Source organism: Siniperca chuatsi, linkage group LG19 (genome assembly GCF_020085105.1).
Source record: "Siniperca chuatsi isolate FFG_IHB_CAS linkage group LG19, ASM2008510v1, whole genome shotgun sequence".
Taxonomy (NCBI): Eukaryota; Metazoa; Chordata; class Actinopteri; order Centrarchiformes; family Sinipercidae; genus Siniperca; species Siniperca chuatsi.
Window position 1 is genome coordinate 26,987,805 of NC_058060.1, and position 18,666 is coordinate 27,006,470.

The 18,666-nt window shown below is 43.7% G+C and overlaps 1 protein-coding gene across 5 annotated transcripts in view; it reads left to right on the top strand.

Annotated features, from left to right (window-relative positions):
• The window catches only part of LOC122866743 (lethal(3)malignant brain tumor-like protein 4), a 25,115-nt gene extending 7,336 nt beyond the window's left edge, over positions 1-17,779 (top strand). For 3 of the 5 annotated variants that reach the window (XM_044176782.1, XM_044176783.1, XM_044176784.1), the window contains exons 5-18: positions 54-189; positions 276-367; positions 4,669-4,811; positions 5,165-5,241; positions 5,319-5,404; positions 5,571-5,681; positions 5,769-5,928; positions 6,884-6,983; positions 8,358-8,486; positions 10,448-10,528; positions 11,990-12,063; positions 14,621-14,790; positions 14,901-14,963; positions 15,051-17,779. In XM_044176782.1, coding sequence (XP_044032717.1) covers positions 54-189; positions 276-367; positions 4,669-4,811; positions 5,165-5,241; positions 5,319-5,404; positions 5,571-5,681; positions 5,769-5,928; positions 6,884-6,983; positions 8,358-8,486; positions 10,448-10,528; positions 11,990-12,063; positions 14,621-14,790; positions 14,901-14,963; positions 15,051-15,515 — 1,887 coding nt within the window. In that variant the 3' untranslated portion in view covers positions 15,516-17,779. The remainder of the gene's footprint in view (positions 1-53; positions 190-275; positions 368-4,668; positions 4,812-5,164; positions 5,242-5,318; positions 5,405-5,570; positions 5,682-5,768; positions 5,929-6,883; positions 6,984-8,357; positions 8,487-10,447; positions 10,529-11,989; positions 12,064-14,620; positions 14,791-14,900; positions 14,964-15,050) is intronic. The other 2 variants (XM_044176785.1, XM_044176786.1) reach the window with 2 other exon arrangements.
• Positions 17,780-18,666: the final 887 nt, after the last annotated feature.

The following is an 18,666-nucleotide window of genomic DNA, read 5'->3' on the forward strand; positions in this document are numbered from 1 at the left end:
CACACACATACCTGTCTGAGGGCGGTCAGGTGAGTTTCCTGTGCCTCTCTCAGGTGATTGGCTGTCGGCTCCGTCTCCATATTGACGGGTACTCGGAGTGCTATGACTTCTGGGTAAACGCTGACTCAGCAGACATCAAACCGGCAGGCTGGTGTAAAGACCACAACCACAAGCTCCACCCACCCAAAGGTGAGTACAGGTAGCCCCGCCCCCTCACAGGTAACCACCTGACACAGGTCATATCACTCTACCTGTCTGTCTCTCTCTCTCTACAGGTCACAGTGAGACAGATTTTGATTGGCCGCTCTACCTTCAGTCCACCGGCTCTCATGCTGCTCCTCCGACCCTGTTCACCTGTCGCACCGCAGTCAGTATACACCTGTCTGTCTGTTCACCTGTCGCACTGCAGTCAGTATACACCTGTCTGTCTGTTCACCTGTCGCACTGCAGTCAGTATACACCTATCTGTCTGTTCACCTGTCGCACTGCAGTCAGTATACGCTTGTCTGTCTGTTCACCTGTTGCACTGCAGTCAGTATACACCTATCTGTCTGTTCACCTGTTGCACTGCAGTCAGTATACACCTGTCTGTCTGGTCACTTTTTCGCACTGTAGTCAGTGGGGAGCTGGGAGATGTGTGCGAGGGGCAAGTTCGCTACGTTCCACAAACTGTCTTAGTCGTCTCTGTTAGTCTTTGCACTGTTCCAACAATCACCTACTCTGGTTTGGTAGCTGTTTCCCCGCTGCCTCTCACTGCTGTCACTGGCCTCTTTGTGCTCGCTGAACGAGAGTCTGTCGCTGAGCAGCGGCTCTCACTCGTTCTTCGGAGCCAGACCATTAAACTAGCAAAATAAAATGACAAAAACCGCCCAAAAGAAACAACTGATTGGCGACATATTCGTCTAATCGCCCTGCCCTAGTGGCTGTGTATGACTGTTTCCGTCTCGTGTGATCCAAACATTTCCAATAACTGCAGAGCGTTATAAAGTCCAAAAGTCAAAATGTATTTAAAAAGTATATTCAATTCAATTTTATTTATATAGCACCAATTCATAACAGAAGTTACAGAAGAGCAGGTCTAGACCGAACTCTTTATAATATTATTTACAGAGACCCAACAAATCCCACCACGAGCAAGCACTTGGCGACAGTGGCAAGGAAAAACTTCCTTTAAGAGGCAGAAACTTTGGACAGAACCAGACTCAATGGTGGGCGGCCGGAGGCAGAAATACCTGCTGAAAGCGACAGAAGGAGAGAAACGAGAAAGCACAGAACTACGAGGAGGAGAGAGGAAAGAGGTACATGGGAAGTCTCCCGGCAGTCTAGGCCTATAGCAGCATAACTAAGGGATGGTTCAGGACTCACCTGAGCCAGCCCTAACTATAAGCTTTATCAAAGAGGAAAGTCTTTAGCCTACTCTTAAATGTGGAGATGGTGTCAGCCTCCCGAACTGGGACCACAGGAGAGGAGCTTGATAACTGAAGGCTCTGGCTCCCGGTCTACTTTTGGAGACTCTAGGAACCACAAGTAACCCTGCATCCTGTTAGCGCAGTGTTCTAGTCGGATAATATGGTGTTATGAGATCTTTAAGATACGATGGTGCCAGACCATTAAGAGCTTTGTAGGTGAGGAGAAGGATTTTAAATTCTGTTCTGGATTTTACAGGGAGCCAGTGCAGAGAAGCTAATATTGGAAAGATAGGATCTCTTCTTGTTCTTGTCAGTACACATGCCGCAGCATCCTGGATCAACTGGAGAGTCTTAAGGGACTTATTCGGGCAGCCTGATAATAAGGGATTGCAGCAGTCCAGCCTAGAATTAACAATTGCATGCATTAATTTTTCTGCATCATTTTGAGACAGGATGTGCCTGATTTTTGCAAAGTTACGTAGGTGAAAGAAGGCAGTCCTTGAAGTTTGTTTCATGTGGGAGTTAAAGGATAAATCCTGGTCAAAGATAACTCTGAGGTTCCTTACGGTGGTGCTGGAGGCCAGGGCAATGCCATCTAGAGCAACTATATCTTTAGATAATGTGTCTCGGAGGTGTTTCGGACCAAGTACAATAACTTCAGTTTTGACAGAGTTTAACATCAGAAAGTTGCAGGTCATCCAGGTCTTTATGTCCTTAAGGCATGCTTGAAGTTTAGCTAACTGGGTATCATCTGCATAGCAATGAAAGTTTATGGAGTGTTTCCTAATAATATTGCCTAGAGGAAGCATATATAAGGTGAATAGAATCGGTCCAAGCACAGAACCTTGTGGAACTCCGTGACTAACTTTGGCGTGCATGGAGCACTCACCGTTAACATGTACAAACTGAGATCGATCTGATAGCTAGGATTACTTGTTTCAGTCTCTGTAATAGGATGTGATGGTTAATGGTGTTGAACGCAGCACTAAGATCCAACAAGACAAGTACAGAGACAAGTCCGTTGTCTGATGCAATTAAAAGGTCATTTGTAATTTTCACCAGTGCTGTCTCTGTGCTATGATGCACTCTAAACCCTGACTGAAAATACTCAAATAAACTATTGTTATTTAGAAAGTCACACAACTGATTGGCAACTGCTTTCTCAAGGATCTTAGAAAGAAAGGGAAGGTTAGATATAGGTCTATAGTTGGCTAAAACCCCTGGACCAAGAGTGGGCTTTTTAAGAAGCGGTTTAATTACAGCTACTTTAAAGGATTGTGGTACACAGCCTGTTAATAAAGACAGATTGATCATATCCAGTAAAGAAGTGCTAATTAAGGGTAAAATGTCTTTAAGCAGCCTAGTTGGAATGGGGTCTAAGAGACAGGTTGATGGCTTAGATGAATTAATCGTCGAGTCAGTCAATATAGATGTAATCATTTTCAAAATTCACAACATGTTTTTATCTAACAAAATATTTTGCTTCAATCCTGTCTGTCTGTTCACCTGTCGCACTGTAGTTAGTATAGTTAGGTAGGTAGCTATTTATTTATCCCAGAGGGGAAATTTCAGTCTCACAGCAGAGATATGTAGGGAATAGAAAATGAATAATAAATAATGAAAAGATAAGGAATAATAATAAGTAAGGACGAGGGGCCTCCGCGGAGTCCATTAACTCCTGATTATAAACACCTCGTCGGGCATTATCCTGCTTATACCATGGTCACTTGCCAAAGAAAAGAAAATGAAGACTATTTATATTTTCATGCGTTTTTCAATCAAAATCAAAAGTTTTTCACAAGCCATAACTCCATTTCCCTGGTAACACCTGAGGGTTTGACTAATACCTGGAACAATCATTACCATCCCATAAAGTTCTTGTGCAATGGAAATGTTGTTCACTACTCCAGTAACTGGGACGAACCTTAGATACGACTTGGTGACGGGAGATATGTCTAGTCCGCTCAGCTCATAGAACCCTTTGGCTCAGCTATGAGCCAGAAAGCTAACATTATGCTAACATTAAGCTAACGTTAAGCTAGATTCAAAGTCATCAACACTGCGTACGGTTGACAAACAGTAAATATAATTTGACAATGTTTAACAACAAGACTAGCTAGCTATCCAGCCGTGTCATTGTCCCCAAATCAGTATCAAGATTTTCAGGAACAAATGAGGCCGTGTGCTGTCGGCGTGAAGCAGCGAGTTGAACAGCGAATGGGAGGTGAGATGATGCTTATGTGAACGTATCAGTAAGTTCAGAGGGGCAGTGTACTTCCTGCAGCTTGTGTGTTACAGATCTATGTGTAAATAAAGTTGATTGAGTCTGTTTGCATCACCAGCCTCCCCAACACACAACAGCAAAGAAGAGTGCACTGGCCACCACTGTTTCATAGAACATGCAAAGCAGCCTGTGGCACACATTAAATTAGATGAACCTCCTCAGGAAGTACAGTCTGCTTTGTCCCTTCCTATAGAGGGCACTACAGTTTGTTGTTGTGGTGCACCCCCAGGAACTTGTGACTCCACCACACCCACCTCCTCACTCTGAATAGTGATAGGTGAAGGTGGCTTCCTGTTCCGTCGGAAGTCCACTACGAGTCCTTTTGTCTTGCTGCTGTTTAGCTGCAGGTGGTTGATGTTCCACCAGTTGACAAAGCTCTCCACCAGACTCCTATACTTGTTGACCCAGTGATGCAGCTGACAATGGATGAGTCATCGCAGAACGTCTGAAGATGAGTAGATCCAGAATTGAATCTGAAGTCAGATGTATATAGGGTGAACAGGAATGGAGACAGAACAGTTCCCTGAGGTGCGCCCGTGTTACTATACTGTATGTCTGACTGGCAGCTCTGGAGTCAGACAAACTGCGGTCTGCAGGTGAGATAGTTTGTAATCCAGCATACCATGGTACAGTCCACCTTCATGGCTGTAAGCTTCTCTGCAAGCAGGAGTGGCTGAATGGTGTTGAATGCATTTGAAAAGTATCCTGGGTCTCTCCAGGTGAGAGTAAGCCTTATGCAGTAGGTAAATGATGGCATCATCCACGCCAAGGTTTGCCTGGTAGGGCAAAGGGGTCCAGAGAGTCAGCCACCGGCGGCCACAAGTGCTGCAGGACCAGCCTCTCAAAGGTCTTCATTATGTGGGAGCTAAGCGCCACTGGCCTGAAGTCATTGAGAGCACCGACTACTACTGACTGCATGTGTCTCTCTATACACCTGACCACCTGTCTGTCTCTCTCTGCCTGTCTGTCTCTCAGAGCTGTGGGTTCAGTGTGGGGATGAAGTTAGAGGCGGTCGACAGGAAGAACCCCGGTCTCGTCTGCGTCGCCTCTGTCACTGATGTCATCGATGACCACTTCCTGGTTCACTTCGACAACTGGGACGACACGTACGACTACTGGTGAGACAGAGAGGTGACAGACAGACAGCTACGTCAACTGGTGAGACAGACAGTTGAAGTACAGACAGGTGACAGACAGGTGGACAGACAGCTACGACTACTGGTGAGACAGACATGTGACAGACAGGTCAGAGACATTAGTACCAGGAGCAGTAGCAGTAGTAGTATGAAGAGTACCACAGAAGTATTTGCAGTAAATCATGTAGTTGCGATGTTGACCAACAGGTGGAGCTGCAGTAGTTTTCTTGGTGTTTCAGTGTGTTTGTATTAGACATGAAGGTCTGACACATGATCAATACTTGTTGATTATTCATTACCGTATTGATGTATTGATGGTTGTACTGATCGATCAGGTGTGACAGCAGCAGTCCGTACATCCATCCTGTGGGCTGGTGTGAAGAACAGGGACGACCTCTGACCGCTCCACAGGGTACACACACAAATACACTCAGTACTCACTCTGTAGTACTCTGAGTACTTTTGGTTATCAGTACCTTTGTTTTTCAGGTCATCCCAACCCAGAGAACTTCCTGTGGGAGGAATACCTGCAGGAAACTGGTTCCACCGCTGCTCCCAGTTCAGCCTTCACACTGGTGAGGAAACAAGGAGGTAGAGAAGGAAATAAGGAGGAGATAAGGGAGGAGAGGAGGAGGTAGAGAAGCTGTCACTGAGCGTTAAACAGTAATTGACAGCTGTCAGATCCAATCAGTGAGCTGCATGTGGTGACCTACAGTTATCTTTGTGCCTTTGTCCAATCAGAGAGCTCCACATGGTTTCCAGGTGAACCAGAAACTGGAGGCGGTCGACAGAAGGAACCCGATGTTGATCCGTGTTGCCACGGTAACAGATACAGAAGACTACAGGGTGAAGGTACTGTCGACCTGTCTGTCCACTGTCTGTGTACCTGCGTGATGTCATAAAGTATGTGATGATGTAACCAGGTGTGTGTACCTGCAGGTCCATTATGATGGCTGGTCGCAGCAGTTTGACAACTGGTGTGATGCCGACCTCTGTGACCTTCATCCTGTCGGCTGGTGTCAACGCACAGGACACCCACTGGAACCCCCCCCAGGTCAGACAGACAAGTCAGAGAGAGAGAGACAGGTCAGACAGACAGGTCAGTGATAGAGAGACAGACATGCCATCACACAGCCCTGACCTGAGAGCCCCCTCAGCCAGCTGGTCCTGAGACTCCCAGACAGCTTCAGGACCACAACAGCGACCCAATCAAACCAAACCAAACTATCAACCTGCAAAAAGAAAACTATAGCACATATTGGAAGGAAACAACAAAAACACAGAGTAAATTAAAATGTTATCTGACCCTAAAAAGAGACTTCACATTAGCAAATGATCTGACCACAGTAAAAAGTCCTGACTGAAGAAAAGTCCTGACTGTGTTCAGACTCAGCAAGACCCTGCAGACCTGCACCTCCTCACATCAGCCCGGAGAAATGAACATATTCCCAATATGATAAAAATACACCCTGAATTTAAAAACATAGCAGACAGAGAAACTCCCAGGTTTACTTGGAGAAATTCCCAAATGGGAGATGATTGCAGCAAAATGTATCAGCTCATGTGACGACCTGAGGACAACCAGTGGAACCGGACAAACACAACTATATGGCTTCTTTTTTTATTGGTTGTTGTTATTATTATTTTGTATATATCAGTCAACCTGGTTGGGACATATTTAGTTAATTATAATTCTATAAATAATTTAATTATTTGATAGTTTTGAATAATTCTTTGCTCTTATACTGGTACTCACTGTGTGATGGAGGGTCTAATGTAGGAGCTGAATACACACACACACACACACACACACACACACACATCAACAACAACAACACACACACACTAACTATTTTTCTAATTTTATGAATTGCACTTTCTCTCATTATTACTTGACGCTTTGGCGATATTGTCTTTGTTACACTCGTGCCAATAAAGCATCTTGAATTGAATTGACAGGTCAGAGAGAGAGACAGGTCAGACAGACAGATATATTTTAGCAGTGGCATTAACTGTGATTATGAGTGTTTATGTTCCCTCTGTGTGTGAGACAGGTTCCTCCCCCCTCTCCTCCCCCTCTCAGGGTGTGTGTCCCACTCCAGGCTGCAGAGGAGTCGGACACATTAAAGGAGCCAAGTACACCGGACACCACAGGTAAATACACACCTCCTGAGTCATGTTTCATTCTGCTGAGTCACGTTTCTGTCTGCGGAGTAGCGTTTCCTTTTGCTGAGTCACGTTTCATACTACTGAGTCTCATGTCTTTCTACTGAGTCGCGTTTCAATCTGCTGAGTCGCGTTTCTTTCTACTGTCTGCTGAGTTGTGTTTCTTTTTGCTGAGTCACATTTCATTTACTGAGTCACGTTTCTATTTCCTGAGTCGCGTTTCAGTCTGCTGAGTCGCGTTTCAGTCTGCTGAGTCATGTTTCTGTCTGCTGAATCGCGTTTCTGTTTCCTGAGTTGCGTTTCAGTCTGCTGAGTCGCGTTTCAGTCTGCTGAGTCATGTTTCTGTCTGCTGAATCGCGTTTCTGTTTCCTGAGTTGCGTTTCAGTCTGCTGAGTCGCGTTTCTGTTTCCTGAGTTGCGTTTCAGTCTGCTGAGTCGCGTTTCTGTTTCCTGAGTTGCGTTTCAGGCTGCTGAGTCGCGTTTCTGTTTCCTGAGTTGCGTTTCAGGCTGCTGAGTCGCATTTCTGTTTCCTGAGTTGCGTTTCAGTCTGCTGAGTCGCGTTTCTGTTTCCTGAGTTGCGTTTCAGTCTGCTGAGTCACGTTTCTGTTTCCTGAGTTGCGTTTCAGTCTGCTGAGTCGCGTTTCTGTTTCCTGAGTTGCGTTTCAGTCTGCTGAGTCGCGTTTCTGTTTCCTGAGTTGCGCTTCAATCTGCTGAGTCGCGTTTCTTTCTACTGTCTGCTGAGTTGTGTTTCAGTCTGCTGAGTCACGTTTCTGTTTCCTGGGTTGCGTTTTAGTCTGCTGAGTCGCGTTTCTGTTTCCTGAGTTGTGTTTCAGTCTGCTGAGTCGTGTTTCAGTCTGCTGAGTCGCATTTCTGTTTTCTGAGTTGCATTTCAGTCTGCTGAGTCGCGTTTCTTTCTACTGTCTGCTGAGTTGTGTTTCAGTCTGCTGAGTCACGTTTCTGTTTCCTGAGTTGCGCTTCAGTCTGCTGAGTCGCGTTTCTGTTTCCTGAGTTGTGTTTCAGTCTGCTGAGTCGTGTTTCAGTCTGCTGAGTCGCGTTTCTGTTTTCTGAGTTGCATTTCAGTCTGCTGAGTTGTGTTTCAGTCTGCTGAGTCGTGTTTCATTCTACTGAGTCATGTTTCAGTCTGCTGAGTCGCGTTTCTGTTTCCTGAGTCGCTTTTCTGTTTCCTGAGTTGCTTTTCAGTCTGCTGAGTCGCGTTTCTGTTTCCTGAGTCGCGTTTCAGTCTGTTGAGTCGTGTTTCTGTCTGCTGAGTCATGTTTCAGTCTGCTGAGTCATGTTTCTGTCTGCTGAGTTGTTTAAGTCGTGTTCCCTTATCTGAGTCATGTTTCTGTTGTCTCTCGCCCAGTGCCTTCGGCTGTCCTTACTCAGACATTAATATGCGTAAGGAGGTGGTGCTTCCTGATAGACTGGGAGGAGAGAGAGTCATCACCCTCGTCCCTGTCACCATATATCACCATGGCGACCAGTCAGACAGGTAACCATGGACTGGTTTTTACCGTCTGTAGAAAACATTTGGTTTACCCATTGGGTAACACTTTCTATGAAGGTCATATCTATAATGCATTAAAAGCATATTCATAAGAAATTGTAATTCTTATATAAGGCTTTACAAAACATCATCTGCATAAATGTTTATAAGTTTAGCGTTCATAATGCTTTATACCTCCATGCAAATGTGACAACGGTGTTTAAAAGAAGAGTCTGGGTCCGGGGTTACACAGCACATTATAACTAGCATAACGTTAGCCAGTTATAAAGACACATAGAGAACTGCTCTAACGTATCATAACACATTATAAATTCTATGTTTCTGAAATGGAATAATGTCTTACAATATGCTATAGCATGACTTTGTGAGCTTTAAGTAAACTGACGGCAGTGTATAAGGTTATTAGCAATTGTATGATACAATAACACAATTGTGAGGACTTATGAGCAGTATTTGCTGGCTGCATGTAAAGTGTAAGACAAAACACATTCACAATGATTATCAAAGCCATGTCAAGTCTTTATTTTCCAAAACACACAACTTCAGATTTTAATTAAAACAGAAAATGGCACCATCACACCAAACACAGTGGCCAATGGTTCAAGACTGGGGTGATATTGGGCAGTTTCCCAGGACAGGTGTGCAACAGAGAGTGAAGCAGGGTGTTGCTGTAAGTGAGCATGTGAGCTCAGCCAACCTACACTGGATAAATAAGAGTTCAAATAAAAATGAACAGAGAGTCTATTTAGAAACCGAAATCAGTGCAATCCCAGTTTAAGGCTTTTATGTGTCTAGCTTTTCAACAATTATGAACATAACATTTCCTAATGTCACTCAACAGACGACCAATAACATGAAATCTATGTTTCATACCCAGTCAGTATTACAACTCAGTTTACCTTTACATGTAAATGCTCTTTCCCCTATCTTACATCAGGGCTGCCTATACTCACACTAACAGCTAAAACTAAAACAAAGCTATCAAAGGCCTATGGTTTCAGGAACACCTATGCTTAAAAAAAAGTGAAAAAAGGTACATGTTACTTTGTACATCTTTGAAATAAAAAGTTTATTTTGACAGCTTTAAAAGTTTAACTTAGAATTTATAATGTGTTATGATACGTTAGAGCAGTTCTCTATGTGTCTTTATAACTGGCTAACGTTATGCTAGTTATAATGTGCTGTGTAACCCCGGACCCAGACTCTTCTTTTAAACACCGTTGTCACATTTGCATGGAGGTATAAAGCATTATGAACGCTAAACTTATAATACATTACATCCTCCACTTATAATAATTTATAAACCTTGTTATAAGTTGTCATGCATGATTATAAACACTTACAAAGAGTGTTATAAAGCCTTATAATGCATTATAGACATGACCTTCACAGAAAGTGTTACCCAACAGGGTATTTATTAGGTTTCACACTTTGTGTTTACTCGTCCGGATCTTTTAGTGTGAAATCTGAAAAAAACAGAACAGTCACATAAACGTACAGAAACAAATCTATTCAAATCTGTCTATTTCATATATCATTATACCTCCATATCAAAGTATGAGTTTTTAATAATGCCATCAGCAGACAGCAGGGGGCGCTCTGCTTCACACAGTTTGTTATTAGTATATAAATATGCTTAGATGTAAACTGATTTAGTTTTTAAGTATATTTTAATATTTTATGTTCATGGAAAAATGTCTCATTGTCTCTGTACCTTTCTGTCTCTGTACCTGTCTACCTGTCTGTCTCTTTCTGTGTCTCTCTCTACCTGTCTGTCTCTTTCTGTCTCTCTCTCTACCTGTCTGTCTTTGTACCTGTCTTTCTCTCTGTGCCTGTCTGTCTCTCTGCCTCCGCCTGTCTATCTGTGAACCTGTCTGTGTATGTAACTGTCTGTCTCTTGCCTTGCCTTACCTGTCTGTCTCTCTACTTGCCTGTCTGTTGAACAGGAGAAATATTCAGGTGAAGCCGGAGCCCAGAGACGAGACTCTGCTGCTTCCTCTGGGGAAGAGAAAAAGACTGACAGACAGGTGAGAGACAGACAGGCAGTGTCCATGTCTGAATACCTGCTGAGTGTCTGTAGGTAAAGAAGAAGGAGCTCTCTGATTGGCTCGTTTGATCCTGGAGGTTAAAACTCTCAACCATCAAACATGTTCTTCTTCACAGTGACCTTGTAAGGCTTTAATCAATAAACCAGTCCGAGTGTCTCTCTCTCCTCCTCAGAATAGACGACAGGATCATGTGAAGTGTGTGTGGGTGTGAGTAGATTATCTGTGGAGGTTATATAAAACTAGATTATATAAACACACACACACACACACACACACACACACACATCCTTGTACTTCTATCTTTGTGGGCACTGTCACTGACATAATGCATTCCCTAGCCCCTCACCCTAACCTTCACCCTAACATTAACCTAATTCTACCCGCACCCTTCAAACCAAGTCCTAACCTCCAAACGGCCCTCTGACGTTGTGGGGACCGGCCAAAATGTCCTCACTCTGTAGCAAGTACAAGCACACACACACACACACACAGTCTGATGATCAGAAACACTGTCAATAGAAACCAGAATGTTTAAATAAAGTTGTGAAGGTGTTACTTCCTGTCAGCATCTGTTTCTAAACTCACTGCAGGATGTTGTGATGTGGAAATATTTTCAGATTAAAAGCATTTACTGCTCAGACATTAACAACAGAAGAGTCTCTGCGCACAGAAGACACTGAGGAGGGAGAGAGGTCAGTCAAAGATGCTGTGTGAGGTGACGGACAGGTGCATGCAGGTGTTATAAAAACTACAGGAAGTTAGTTATTGTAGTTTGTCAGCTGCAGCCATGACACACAGCTGATGGCGCTGATGAAGATACTTTAAAAAAGTAAAAAAGTCCTCCTCAGAGTCGTAACTCCGTCAGATCTGACATGACATGACAGACATGACGATAGGCGAGACAAGCGGCCCCCGCCAGCCAATCAGACGGAAGTTGAGTCCCCGCCTCCAAAGTCTCAAAAGTCAACTCGATGAGCGAGCGTAGACTGTGCCAGCGGAAACTGTTCTGTGCTCTCGTATCACGTGCACACGCCATTTTATTATCGTGTGGAGGTTCTTGTTCATTCTGTCCTGAAGATAAATTAGCTTGTTTCCTGTATATTAAGTGGTTGTCTACTTTAAATTTAGAATTTATAAAGATATTTAACAAAATACGACCTAAACGATTAAATCGAAATTGTTCCTGTCGATCCACTGATCGATCAGTAAACCCGTTGTTTTAGCTGTAGCAGAGATTAGGAGAATCAGATGAAATGATCGAATGTGTGGAAATATGTGAAATCAGCAGATAACACTAGAAGAGTTGAACCTCAAACTGTAAATAAAAGCATCTTATTTATCTGTTGAACTGACAACACAGGAAATCAGTTTACATCCATCAGTGTTCACTTCCTGTGTTTAATAATAACTTCTCCTTCTGTCCTCTGGCTCTGCCCCCAGGCTGTCCCAGCCAACCAAATTCCTCCGTGTTAACCAGGGAGAGGAGGAGCTTCACCTGAGAGCCCTCGGTCCAGGTACAGTAGACCTTCAGTCAAACTACAGTTCACTTTCAGAGTCTCATCCAGACCAGTTCAGTCTGAACGACCTGAAGAGGTCTCACTCCGCCTGGTTCATCAGGACACATTAGACAATTATCCCAGCATGCATTTCACATCAACCAGTGGTGATGGAGGCGGACTTGAGTCAAACTCACAGCTGTTATTAAGTCACTATTACGTTTTTGAACTTTTTTTCAGAAAATATCCATTTAAATATTAAACATATGTTGTGAATTCACAAAAGGATTGTGCGGCTTTTGCGGCCGCTAAACCTGCACAAATACGACAAAAAGAAACGTGTAATTCTCAGAGCATCCACAGAGGGTGAACCGCACCTCTCACTGCGCTGCCAAGCAAATAGCGTCTCGGTGCTCCGGCGCTGTTTGCAGGTATGTAAATTAGGTAATATGCAAACATTTGGTGCAAAGTTGGCCCCTTTCTATGCAAATGAGCCTCATTGAAAAACGAGGTCACCAGCGCTAACAGCCACGCGCAGTTAGAGTGAAACTATTAGCGTCTTCGGAGAGTCGGTGGTAACTGAAGCGCGTTTATAAGGACTTTCCAGTGACCACGGCAGCAGTGATTGCCAGGCCAAGCAACAGCGCATCACAGTGCATCATCAGAATCAGAAATACTTTATTGATCTTTATTGGAGGGGAAACTCGTATGTGCACAGTTTGCACAGACAGTTCAATAGGCTACCTGATATTCACCATGAGGGAATGAAACTGTAAAACAACATAAAATCTGCGGCTGTGAGAAACGGAGACGGTGGTTACGCTCTGTAACAGTCCAGCAGAGAGCAGCAGAGAACACAGCGCCCAGAAGTGTGACGCACAGTTAACGCCCCCAAATAACAACCACTCCGTACAGAGCGAGTCGCGGAAAAATAAGACATCCTGCAGACAGGAACGAATGAAAGAGCAGGGGCAGTCATTAGATTATTAGAATAGTTAGAATTAGAATAAGTTCTCTTTCAAATCAAACATCTCTCAAACATTTTCTGACTCAAACGTTGCTTAACCATGTCATCTGCTACTTTTTTTTCTTTATTGCATCTCCATTTACTCTGGAATAGAAATGCACTTGTTTCACTCATAGTTCGTAAATACGATTAATTCATGTGTTTGTGTTATTTTACGGATAGCTGTTAGCGTATGGATAGCTGTTAGCTAAAGCTAGCTAAACTGTTATTGTTGTAACTAAACTGCTAAAGTGCAGAAGTTCTTCTTTGGTGTTTTTGTCAGTTACCAAACAGCTTCAGGTGCATCGGCACCTCCTTCTGGACTGGAGGAGGACCGACCCTGAAAACAAAGATGGATTGTAATCAGATATGTGAGAGTAAAAGTCTTAAATCTGGATTTGATCTGATACGAGACTCTTGAAGTGTAAACGAGGCCTCAGTGTCAGCAGCAGCTTCAGTATCACAGGATGTTTTCACTGCAGTAAGAAAGTAAGAAATCAGAGCTGAAGCCTAAAAGAAGATTCAGGTAGACTCCAGGTATCCATGGAGACGATGACACACTGCAGGCTGTTGTTATGTGATGATGTAAAGGGTCACTTACATATAAATTCTGCTCTATTGTCATTCACGCATACTGTGAATACACTCAGCATCCTCCCTCTCTCTCCTCATTGTGTTTCCATGGAAACAGCAGGCAGATGAAGTGGCTGTTTCCATGGTAACTGCTGTGTTGGTTGTGCTCTGTGTTTTCTCCTCTGAAGGACTGCGGGCTCTCAGCTCCGTCTGTTTCTGATCACTGATCAGCTGATTGATCAGCAGACACTGGTCACCTGATGCCTGTCTCACTGCTCAGTGGGGTGAGACAGTTCAGTCCACTGACTTCTGTTTGCTGATTCTTCACACAGCTTAATTAGCTGTTGTGGAATCTGGTTCGGGATTGATCTTCCTGGAGGTTTTTGGGGGGTCCTGGTTCTGACTGGATTGTGTCTCTTGTTGGACAAAACTCTGATCTGAAGCTGCAGTTTAGTCTGAACCAGGAGTGTGTGACCTTTCTGAACCAGGATCACAGCACGATCCTGAGGTGTAGAGCTGCAACTAATGATTATTTTCATTAGCTGATAAATCTGCAGATTGTTTTCTCGCTCGATCAATGGATCTTTTAATCCGTAAACTGTCAGAATGTAGCGAAAATGCTCAGCAGTCTTCAGATGTCTTGTTGTGTCCCACCAACACGCTTGTTGGTTCAGTTTACTGAGATAGAAAACAGAGAAAATGGGGACGGACGAGATAGTGTAAAAGATTAGTTGGTCACATTAAACAGAACGTATTTAAACGAAGGGCTTTACTTTTGACGAATGGTGAGTTTAGTAAGAATCTGACCGAGCGTTTGACGAGTACAGCTGCAACAAATGATAGTTTTATTAATTATTATCGATTAATGTGCCTATTACTTTCCCACCAGTTTAGCGTTTTATTTGACCGGCAGCCTGAAAAGTGAAGTTGCTGAGGTGAAGCGTTTGTCTCTGAACACACCTAACAACGTACCTTTTGACCTGTCTGTCTCTCCAGCAGCAGCAGAGTCCAGTCTGCAGGCCGCTCTCCACCAGTCGGTCTTCCTGTCGGCCATGTCGGCGCAGCCCGGCCGCGACCTGTCGCTCTGCTGGGAGCAGCACCGCAAACTGCTGCCGGGCGTCGCCGGAGTCCACGCTGAGACCGTCCAACACTGGAGCGTCCAGCAGGTCAGTATGACAGGTCAGAGAGAGAGACAGGTCAGGTCTCTGACCTGTCTCTCTCTCTCTTACCTGTTCACCTGTCTCTCTCTCTCTCTGACCTGTCTGTCTCTCTGTAGGTGTCAGACTTCATTGAGTCTCTTCCCGGCTGTGAGGAACAGGCCAAACAGTTCAGAGACGAGGTGAGATCACCAATCAGCTGCTGTAGATTTTATTTCATCACATTGACCCTGCTGTGATCTGATTGGTTCCTGCCTTTGTCTGTCTAGCAAATCGATGGTCGGGCCTTCCTCCTACTCACCCAACGGGACATCGTCAGGATCATGTCAATCAAACTTGGTCCCGCCCTCAAAATCTACAACTCCATCCTGATGTTCAAACATGCTGAGGACAGGAGCCAATCACACGCCGAGGAAAGGAGCCAATCACACGCTGAGGAAAGGAGCCAATCACACGCCGAAGAAAGGAGCCAATCACACGCCGAGGAAAGGAGCCAATCACACGCTGAGGAAAGGAGCCAATCACACGCCGAAGAAAGGAGCCAATCACATGCCGAGGAAAGGAGCCAATCACATGCCGAGGAAAGGAGCCAATCACACGCCGAGGAAAGGAGCCAATCACACGCTGAGGATAAGAGCCATTCACACGCCGAAGTCAAGAACCAATCACATGCCGAGGACAGGAACCAATCACATGCTCAGGACAGGAACCAATCACACGTAGAGGACACCTGACACCTGCAACTCACGACTGAGCCAATCCAGAAACACCAGATTGATGCCCCAACGTCAACATTCATTTTCCATCCAATCATCAATCAGATTTAAATTTCTGATGTCACACTTCAGAAACACATACTCTCAGGTGTTTCTGTCAGCAGGCAGGTGTCGGTCGTCTTACGTCATATTGTCTGTTCAATGAAGAAAACGAGACAATGTTGTTGTTCTGTCACGTCACCTGACGGGACAAATGAGCTCCATTTCAGACTCTGCCTCTTTGGAGGGGCGGGGCTTAATGCAGGTGAGTCCTTCAGAGAACTAAAGACTGAAAGACTGGACTCACCAAAACCAGGACCAAAGGATTCTGGAATATTGAGGCCTAAAGGACACACCTGCTGTGATGATGCGTTCAGACTGGACAGGTGGAAGGAAGGGGAGCCTGAAATGGGACTCGTAATGTTTCCTCGGTAACGTTAACGCCTGAAATCATCAAAACAAAAAGTCTTTTACAATCTGGACAAAGTTTTACTGAATTTTCCACAAATATTTTCTAAAATCTCTTGGACGAAAACATGGCTGCTGCCAGCTGATTGGCTGAGACATTAAAAAACACTAAAAACACATTATAGAAAATTCATATCTAATGTTTTAAGATCAACTTTCTGTTCTAAATTTCCTCAGTTATAAACTGTTTATTAATAATTCAGAGAGACGATGTTTGTGTTTCCTACATCTCTGGATCTGTGTTTCTGAAAATATATTTTAGTAAACAACTTTATATTTGTAACCTGGCTCTTAATTCCTGTCAATTAAACAACAGAATCAGGTAAAGAAAGGAGAAACCAAAATGAAATATGAACAAAAAGCAAATGAATAAAATGTTAATAAAAGCAAATTATAGAGCCTTTTGTGCAGAACGTATGTATAGAGGCACACTGCATTCACTAAAGAAAAACACAGTTCTTATAAACTGAAATAGTGAGAGGTCCAATAATAATGTAAAAACACAAAACTGTGAGGAAAGATTTTATAATTGTGAGAAAAAAATCTCATCATTACAAGAAAATCTCTAAATTCTGATAAAAAGTCGTAAAAGTTTCGTAATTACCTGAAAAGGTTCTGTAATTGTGATAAAAGTCTCTTAATTATGCAAAAAATGTCTCATATTTACAAGAAAAATTCTTATAATCATGATAAAGTCTTGTAATTACGAAAAAGGTTCTTCATTATGCAAAAAGGTCTAATTGTGTCATAATTACAGGCTTATGATTAATTATATTAAGTCATAATTAAAAGATTAGATCCCATAATAATAGAAAAGCATCTTATAATCACAAGATAAGATATCTCTGCTCTTCTGTTCGTCATCTATCATATTAAAGTTTCAGCTTGTTTTTTTATCGGTGTAAGGGCTCATGAATAAAAACTGCACAGGTTTGTAACAGGAAATAGTCGATGACATCACACTGTGGCCCCGCCCCCACTGTAATGACTCTTTAAAGACAGAAAAATCTGATGTAATTTCCACCTCAAGTACTGTCTTTGTTCCTCTCAGGATTTTACGTTTTTTTGTTTGTTTGATGGAGGTTCGTCACTTCCTGACAGGTGGAAACAGTTTTTAACATTGAATAGTGACGTCATCCAAAAGTCCCGCCTACTCTGCTGTGATTGGTCAGTTTGTGAAAGGAGTGATTTTTACAGCAGCACAGGAAAAGTCAGCGACATCAGCTTTCTGAAACGTTTGTGAAATCGTTAAAATGATTTTAAATAACTCTCCTGGTGCACAGACGTCTTTATTGAGCTCAGTCTTAATTCCAGAGTTTATATTTCTAATTTTATTCTCTATAGTGTTATGAAGAGTATCTATTGTTCTGTTTTAAAGTTTATATAGAGTATATATTTGTATTTCTGTGTTTCTCTGCCTCAGTCAGCCCTGCTGGGATTCAAACTGACAACCTATCAGGAGGTTCACTCTGACTCCTCCTCCCCGGTGATGTCACTGTGATGTAACAGTGGGCCTCTATTTGTTGCTGATAATAAAGGTGAAGGAGCTGAACTCAGACCAGCGTTCCTCCCGGCCTGCAGGGGCGCTCTGCTGCACACGCTCAGTTTGATACAGTTTCTATACAACAAACAGTTCCTCAGGTTTCCATGGTAACAGCTCTTGAAAACGTCCAGGTTGTTTTAATGTTTCCAACAATCTGCTGATGTTTATATTCAGTTTTTTTCTTTGCTGTTTCTGTCAGTGTTTGATGAGATTAATAAAGTTTCTGATCTGAGTGCTGATCATTCATTGGTTCATTAGCTCTCTTTAACCAGGTGAATTACCTGGAAACACAGTCCAGGTAACAGCTGATGTTACACAGGTGTTTACTGTTTTCACTGGACATCAGTTGTAATTTTGAGTTTGTAATTTTCCATTTAAAAATTATTGATGTGAGGAAGCACAGGTAAGTTTACCTGCTGGGCGTTGCTGCATGTTGCACCTCCACCAGTGCCATCGGGCCAGCTGCAGGGTCATCAGCCGGGAGACACCTGTCTTTGATGTGTTTGCTCCATTAACCCCGGGACATCTCCAGGTGGTGGAGCAGCAGTAGGGACGTCTTTCTACTCGGCAGGATGATGGCTTCCCCAAATCCTATGTTTTGTTCTCAGCCAAAGCCAGAAGTTTGCTTGCTCTGCTTCCTCGGCCAGCTCCTCCTTTAGCTTGACTAAAGTCTTCAGATGTGTGGATGTTCCAATAAAGCGTCTGCAGCCTCCACAGGGTAGGTGACCACTGTCCACCCTGCTTCTCTCTGCACTCTCCTTCATCTTGACCACAGCTGAGATCACCAGATGTTTTTTCTCGGTCTTTGTGGCTTTGGACCACATCTTGGGAGTTGTCCTGTCCTATGTGACAGCGTCTTCCCCACAATTTCCTTGTCTCCTGGTCCTGGTCGACTGCTTGCTCTGCCTTCCACTTATGTGCTGTTTTGAACCGCAGGCTTAAAGTTCTTCACAGACGGATCAGATGAGTCTCTCCACTCTAAAACAAGGCTTGCCTCCTCCATCCTCAGTGCTGTCAGTGTTATGCGATAACCCCCCTTCTCAGCGCCCCCCCTGAGTCTGGTTCTGCTCGAGTTTTCTGCCTCTTAAAAGGAAGTTTTTCCTTGCCGCTGTCGCCAAG